At 35.0% G+C, this 8,847-nt stretch overlaps 1 protein-coding gene across 1 annotated transcript; it reads right to left on the minus strand.

The window, feature by feature from the left end:
* Positions 1–4,094: 4,094 nt before the first annotated feature.
* Positions 4,095–5,093, minus strand: LOC102255771 (olfactory receptor 9K2). Its single transcript, XM_005864010.1, has one exon. The coding sequence runs from the start codon at positions 5,034–5,036 to the stop codon at positions 4,095–4,097; it is 942 nt and encodes a 313-aa protein (XP_005864072.1). The 5' UTR covers positions 5,037–5,093.
* Between the last annotated feature and the right edge of the window lie 3,754 nt (positions 5,094–8,847).

The following is an 8,847-nucleotide window of genomic DNA, read 5'->3' on the forward strand; positions in this document are numbered from 1 at the left end:
GTGATATCACCTCACACCTGTTAGAATAGCTATCATCACCAAATCAACAAATGACAAGTGCTAGGGAAAAGGGAACCCTAGTATACTCTGATGGGAATTCAGACTGGTACAGCCACTGTAGAAAACAGTACGGAGATTCCTCAAAAAATTAAATATGGAACTGCCATTTGACCCAGTGATCCCACTTCTAGAAATATATCCAAAGAAACCTGAAACACCATAACTCTTCCTACACCCCACAATCCCTAGTGACTATTCCGGAATGGTCATATAGTTAGACTCATACAATAGGTAGTTTTTCCAGTTGTACACTTTCACTTAGTAATATGCATTTAAGTTTCCACCACATCTTTTTACAGCTTGATAGCTCTTTTTTAGTGCTGAATAATATTCCATTGTCTAGATATACTATGTTTATTTATTCACTTACTGAAGAAAATCTTGGTTATACCAAATTTTGATAATTGTGAATAAAGCTGCTTTAAACACCTCTGTGAAGGTTTTTGTGTGGACATAAATTTGGGTAAATGCAAAGCAGCATATTTGCTGAATCATATAGTTACATTATGTTTAGTTTTTGCAAGAAACTGCCAAATTGTCTTCCAAAGTGGCTGTACTATTTTGAATTCCCACCAGCTACATATGAGAGTTCCTGTTGCTCCACATGCTTGTCAGCATTTAATGATGTCAGTGTCCTGGATTTGGGCCATTCTGATAGGTGCATAGTGGAATCTCATTGTTGTTTTATTTGCATGCCCTGATGGCATATAACATAGAACACTTTTTTTTCATGTGTTTATTTGCCTTCTGCATATCTTCTTTGGTGAGGTGTTTATTGAGGTCTTGGTCTATTTTTTAATCTGGTAGTTTGTTTTCTTATAGTTGAGTATTAAGAGTTCCCTTGCATATTTTTATATTCTTTTTCAGATATGTCTTTTGAAAATGTTTATCTTTTCTTCTCATTCTTCGACAATGTCTTTCATAGATCAGAAGTTTTTAGTGTCAGTGAAGTCCAACTTATTCATTATGTCTTTCCTGGATTATACCTTTGGTATTGCATCAAAAAGGCATTATCATACCCAACATCATGTAGATTTCTTCTATGTTATCTTCTGGATGTTTTATAGTTTTGTTTTACACTTAGGTCTATGATCCTTTTGAGTTAATTTTCTTGAATGGTATAAAGTTTATACCTACTTCACATTTTGCATGTGGATGCCCAGTTGTTTCAGCACTCTTTGTTGAAAAGACTATCTTTTCTCCATTGTATTATCTTTGCTCCTTTATTAAAGATCAGTTGACTATATTTATGTGGCTCTATTTCTATCCCCTTTGTTCTGCCTCATGGATCCATTTTTCTATTCTTTCACCAATACCACACTGTCTTACTGTGGCTATATGGTCAGTCATGAAGTTGTGTTATGTCAGTTTTCTGATTCCGTTCTTCTCCTTCAGTATTGTATTGATTATTTAAGTTCTTCTGCATATAACATTTAGATTCAATATCTAAAGTTTCTCAACATCCAAAAGAACTTGCTGGGATTTGGATTGGGATTGCATTGGATGTATAGATCAAGTTAGGAAGAACTGACAGCTTAGTATTGAGTCTTTTCCTTCATAAACATAAAATATCTCTCTATTTATATTTAGATCTTCTTAGAAAGCTTCCATTAAAATTTTTTAGTTTTCCTCCTGTAGATCTTGTACATACTTGTGAGATTTATACCTGAGTATTTTATTTTTGAGGAGTTCTAATACAAATGTAACTGTCTCTTCATTTTAAATTCCACTCACTCATTGCTGGCACACAGAAAGCTATTGACTTTTGTATATTAACCATATATCCTGCAACCTTTCTATAATCCCTTATTCGTTTCAGGAGTTTTATTGTCAGTTCATTCAGATTTTCTGCACACACAATTATGTCATCTGTGAACAAAGTCAGTATTATTTCTTCCTTCCCATTCTGTATACTTTTTTATATTAGTTTGCTAGAACTGCCATAACAAAATACCACAGACTGGATGGCTTAAAAAAACAAATTTATTCTTTCACAGTTCTGGAAACTGAAGTCCAAGATGAAGGTGCTCCCAGATTTGGTTTTCTCTGAGGCCTCTCTCCTTGTTTGTTCCCTCTTCACATTGGCATACGTCAGTGCACAGTCACCCCTGTGTCTCCTGTGTGTCACAATCTCCTCTCTCATAAAGATACCAGTCAGATAGCGCTAGAGCCCACCAAGAGCCTTATTTTCATGACCTCTTTGAAGGCCTTTTTCTCCAAATATAATCACAAGCTGCAGTGCTGGAGGGCTAGGGTTGCAACATAAAAGTTTTGGAAGATATAATTCAACCAACAAACTTATTTCTTTTCTTGTCTATTATGTTAGTAAGACTTCCGATAGGATGTTGAAAGTTGTGGTGAGTGAGGACATTCTCGCTTGTTCTTAATTTTAGTGAGAAAGCTTCCAGTTTCTCACAATTAAAGATTATATTGCCCTAACCTGTTTGGCTCAGTGGATAGAGCAATGGCCTGTGGACTGAAAGGTCCCAGGTTTGATTCCAGTCAAGGGCATGTACTTTGGTGGAGGGTACATCCCTAGTAGGGGGGGTGCAGGAAGCAGCTGATCGATGTTTCTCTCTCATCGATGTTTCTAACTCTCTATCCCTCTCCCTTCATCTCTGTAAAAAAAAAGCAATAAAATATATTTTTTAAAAAAAGATTATCTTACCTTTCAAAAATATGATCTTGGGTTTTTTTTGTAGATGTTTTATCAAGCTGAGGAAATTCCTCCCTATTCCTAGTTCGGTGAGAATTCCATTACTGTTTATCTGTTTGTACCATCGCCATACACACCATTCAAGTTGGAAAAGGGTGAGAGACAATCTTTTCAGTATACTCGCCTCCTATTAATTAGCTAATATGTTCTGTGTATTTTACCTGAATTTTTCAATTCAGTCTTTTTTCATTTACGCTGACGTACTCTAAGCACACGTCAATAATAAAACTGACATGGCAGTTTCCCTGACTCAATTTCTATCCCCTTTTACATACATTTTTCACAAAGTCCTAAAGATTTTCTTTGATTACCAACCACCTGCTCTCAGGCACTCCACCTTGCAATCTCTATTATCTTTGGCATACACATTTCTGGGTTTTAATTGTCTGTCCAAGGATGTAACTCTCACAGTAAATTGTAAGCTCCCCAAAGAATGAGATCATTTATACCTGAGACTATTATAAAACCAGAACATAAAATTAATCAAATAAATAAACCTTCAAAGGCATAGATGAGGAAATTTGGATCACGTTCTCTTTTGATGGGTGAATTGCTTCTATAACAATATTAAATATTTCTTACAATAATTAACACAAAAAATTATGAAGATATAAATCGAAAGAATTATTGCTCAAAAATGTTTGCCAATTTTTATCTCCCACTTTAGTTCTTTATATTAAAATTCAGCAACTAGCAGTGCCTCAGAGCACTCCACAGTACCTGCCACACTCAATATACAGTTTTAGAAGTTAATGTATATAGTGAAGATTACTTATTATCCAATTCTTCTTATTACTCTTTTCTCTCAATATAACACATATAAATACTTGAATCAAAGTGAAATTTTAAAGACCGCTTAACACAGTAAAGAAACTAGTTATAAAATTGAGAAATATTTTATTTAAAAAAATAAATTGGGCATTATTGTCAATTATCAATATAAGTGGAGGATCAATTCCAAAGACAAACACCAGACAAAATATTGTTTAAACATTATAATAAAATATAAAGAGTGTAAAGCAGTATGCCATAAAAATAAATAGAAATCAATTCTGTGAAATAAAACATTATTTGACATCAGTGGGAGGGTTCATCCTGAAGAATACTTCTATAACATCCTGAACATTTCCTGTAATGAGGGTGTTCAAAATTAACAATGTCTCAGAGGAAAAGGAAAAAGTAATAATGGGAAGCGTAATCTCTGTTGAAAATGCTACTGATAACACTTTTAGGATGTTCAGGAGAATAACTTTCCTTAATGGCCATAAGGAGCATGCAAGAAATAGCCACAGCACCTTTGGTGGAAGAGAAATAATAATCAAAGAACAGTATTTTTCTTCTCTAGAATTTTTTTTAGAGCTTCTTTGACATCTTTGTTTCTCAGAGAGTAAATCAAAGGATTCAACATGGGAGTGACTAGGGTGTAACATAAGGAGGCCACTTTACTCAACTCAGGAAATCTGTCAGGAGTGAGATACATAAAAAAGACAGCACCATACAGTACACTCACAACTCCTAAGTGAGAGCTGCAAGTAGAAAAGGCTTTCTTACGTCCCTCAGTGGAGTGTATCTTTAGAACTGTGGACACAATATACATATAAGAAACAATAATAACTATGACAGTAGGCAAGATAATGATGCTGGATAAGAAAAAAGAAATCATTTTATAGATAAAGAGGTCAGAACAAGATATTCTCTGAAGTGGACGAACATCACAGTAAAAGTGGTCAATGGCCCGAGAAGAACAAAATGATAAAGTAAGTGTCATGCTGGTCTGAAGAACTGAGGTGAAGCAACCACAAAAATAGGAACCAGCCACCAATTGAATGCAGAGACGTGTTGACATCTGGACAGAGTACAGGAGTGGGTTGCAGATGGCAATGAAGCGGTCATAAGCCATGGCTGCCAGGAGAAATCCTTCAGTCACAATGAAGAGGGCAAAGAGAAAGAGCTGGGTCATACAACCTGCAAAGGAAATGGACTTGCTCTCAGACCAGAAGTTGATCATGGCCTTGGGTGCAATAACAGATGAGTAGAAGAGATCAATGAAGGAGAGGTTGCCTAGGAAGAAATACATTGGTGTGTTCAACCGGGGATCAGTCATAATAATGGCCATCATCCCAACATTTCCTATAAGGACCATGGCATATACAAATAGAAATAGTAGGAAGAGGAGAATGTGGAGTTCTGGGCGGACCTTGAAGCCTACGAGAATGAAGTCAGTCACTTCTGTGTGGTTGCTTGTTCCCTTGTCACCCATGGCAGAAACCTGCTGAGAGGCACAAGGCAAAATAAATAAATGAACCCTTGGCTGTGATCCTAGATACAAATAGTCTGTTTAAGTATTAGGATTCACAAAGCTATTTTATAGTCATTATTCATTTTAATCTTATAAAATTACTATGACTTACCTTAAAGGCAATTCCAAGTGGTAATTAGTCAAATGATTAATTTTATGTTCTAATTGCTATAAGTAGTGGAATTAGATCTTTTCCTGTGAGGCTAATGTAATGTCATTCCACCCAAATGTCTTTCACATTTGCAACTATCACTTCTCTGTATATTTATGACTCATGATTTATTTATAAATTCTATATCGTGAAGCACTGATTGGAAGAGAGAACAAATCCTATATAATAAAAGCCTAATATGCTAAGCGTCTGGTAGTCCAATCATCCATTCAACCAATCAAAGCGTAATATGCTAATGATATGCTAAGGTTGCTCAACCGCTCACTATGACGTGCACTGGCCAACAGGGGGCAGATGCTCCAACTGGTAGGTTAGCTTGCTACTGGGGTCTGGTCAATCGGGACTGAGTGAGATGGGCCAAACACACCCTGGAGCCCTCCCATGGTCCTTCCTTGGCTTGCCAACCTCCCTATCCTTCCCTGGCCCTGTTTTAGCCTGATCCCGCAGGCCAGACTGAGTGACCCCACTGGTGCATGAATTTGTGCACCGGGCCTCTAAGTAATTTAATAAATGACATTTGGGAAACAATTTTGATGTTTGGGTTTGGAGATATTAGAGGTTGCAAAATTTAACTTTGTTTAACTTTGAACACTTAATTTAGCAAAATTTAACTTTGAAGACTTAATTTAGAGTACCAGCAGAGATAAAGTAAGCCTCTGAATTTAAAAATTACTTACAAGATGCAATGAGTTCTTGTGAGTAATGGAAACTTTGGATTCTGATGTAACTCACTAAGATAAAAGTTGTGTACAACCAAACATAAAAATTATTAGCACTCACATGCTAAGATTTCTCTCCCTGATGAGCCTCCAAAGCCTTTTCATAGACACAATTTCCCTGCATTTCCTCAGCCCATGGCTCATAGTTTTTTAAGAGGCCTACAGGTAGTCTAAATAAAAATGAATTCTTTAGAAATGAATACTGAACAAAATATACATATAGAGGAATTGTTGATTGCATGTTTATTTACCCTGAACATAATTTCCATAGCCATCAGTAGTTAATTTACTAGACAGCTCAACTAAGAATTTGACCTCCTTGTATTAACAATATGGACACACTCTCTCCCCTCAAGCCTTGTAGGCATGATTCTGCCTAGACGATAATAATGATAGCAAACATTTATGTGGCACCACTTATATTCCGAACACTTTTTCTAAATGTTTTTATAATCCATAAAACAGTAATATGAGGTAGGTACTATTATATTGCCCCAGTTTACAGATAAGGAAACTGAGTACATGGAAATGAAATCTGTTGGAAGCCACCTACTAGGGTTGAACTCAGAATTAAGCCTAGAAGCCTGGTTCTGAAATCCACGCTCTTAATCACTGCACGATACCACCTTGGACAACAAGCCCTTCCTGTTCCATTACTGACTTACTACCACTTCAACTTTAGAGTTCAGTTAAAATTTATTATCTTCAAAATACATTCCTCCACTCTTTAATCTGGGTTAAAATATCTCTGTATACATCATGCTCCCAATGATAGCAGCTATTATCACCACATTTTAATGTTAAATATTAATAACTCTTCACTTGACAATAACTGCGGTATGATCAAAACTTGTTTTAGCCTGATCCCACAGGCCAGACTGAGTGACCCCACTGGTGCATGAATTCGTGCACCGGGCCTCTAAGTAATTTAATAAATGACATTTGGGAAACAATTTTGATGTTTGGGTTTGGAGATATTAGAGGTTGCAAAATTTAACTTTGTTTAACTTTGAACACTTAATTTAGCAAAATTTAACTTTGAAGACTTAATTTAGAGTACCAGCAGAGATAAAGTAAGCCTCTGAATTTAAAAATTACTTACAAGATGCAATGAGTTCATGTGAGTAATGGAATCTTTGGATTCTGATGTAACTTATATTCTCACTAAGATAAAAATTGTGTACAACCAAACATAAAAATTATTAGCATTCACATGCTAAGATTTCTCTCCCTGTTGAACCTCCAAAGCCTTTTCATAGACACAATTTCCCTGCATTTCTTCAGCTCATGGCTCATAGTTTTTTAAGAGGCCTACAGGTAGTCTAAATAAAAATGAATTCTTTAGAAATGAATACTGAACAAAATATACATATAGAGGAATTGTTGATTGCATGTTTATTTACCCTGAACATAATTTCCATAGCCATCAGTAGTTAATTTACTAGACAGCTCAACTAAGAATTTGACCTCCTTGTATTAACAATATGGACACACTCTCTCCCCTCAAGCCTTGTAGGCATGATTCTACCTAGACGATAATAATGATAGCAAACATTTATGTGGCACCACTTATATTCCGAACACTTTTTCTAAATGTTTTTAAAATCCATAAAACAGTAATATGAGGTAGGTACTATTATATTGCCCCAGTTTACAGATAAGGAAACTGAGTACATGGAAATGAAATCTGTTGGAAGCCACCTATTAGGCTTGAACTCAGAATTAAGCCTAGAAGCCTGGTTCTGAAATCCACGCTCTTAATCACTGCACGATACCACCTTGGACAACAAGCCCTTCCTGTTCCATTACTGACTTACTACCACTTCAACTTTAGAGTTCAGTTAAAATTTATTATCTTCAAAATACATTCCTCCACTCTTTAATCTGGGTTAAAATATCTCTGTATACATCATGCTCCCAATGATAGTAGCTATTATCACCTCATTTTAATGTTAAATATTAATAACTCTTCACTTGACAATAATTGCGATATGATCAAAACTTCAACTTGTCCTTCATGTATTGTCAGCATTATGTTCTGTGCCTGACAAATGGCTATTAATCAATGCATATTTATCATGTAGATAAAAGTTGAATGATATTTGAGCATGCAGAATCAGAGAAAAACCTGAAGGCTGTAACATTGCCATGGTTAGCACAGGTTTAGGTTTAAATAGAGGTTAAGTTCCAGTGCTGCTGCTCTCATTTTCAAACTGGGATCTTAGACAAGTTACTTCATAACTTGCTTATGTTGCTTATATAACTTAATATATTACTTACTTAAGTAATTGATGTGATTTTGTCAAGTTACTATACCACTGTATCCTCATATAAAAGAGGAATAAAACTAATATAACCCTCAAAGTATATAATGAAATACTGCAAGTAAATTGCTTAGCACCATTGCTGACAAAGTACTCAGTATATAATAAAATAATAATGTATAAATATTAGCCATTATTATTTTTATTATATCTTGTCATGCTCAATCCCACAATGCACACCAAAATAGTCAGTGCTAATTAGGTTGAAAATTAACACCATGTATATGAGCTTTTTTGGATAAACCATTATAAGTTGAGAGAAGGAATCAGGGAAAATATTAAAGTTTTAAAAGAATAAAGAAATCTGAGAGAAGTGCAATATTTTGCCTGGAAAAAAAGAGGACTAACAGGAAAATGATATGGTGACTGATTGTTATACTAGTACTTTTGTTATTCACAAATTACATCAAAAATTAAACATACAAATAACTGTATTATAAAGGAACAAGATTTTAAATAGTCTGAAAAGGTATACAATATTTAAGCAGTGAAAAGAGCATGAAGCAGTTATGAAATATTTTTGAGAAATAATGTATTTTATTTATATTCCTTTAATC

Source organism: Myotis brandtii, unplaced genomic scaffold, assembly GCF_000412655.1.
Source record: "Myotis brandtii unplaced genomic scaffold, ASM41265v1 scaffold1841, whole genome shotgun sequence".
Lineage (NCBI taxonomy): Eukaryota > Metazoa > Chordata > Mammalia > Chiroptera > Vespertilionidae > Myotis > Myotis brandtii.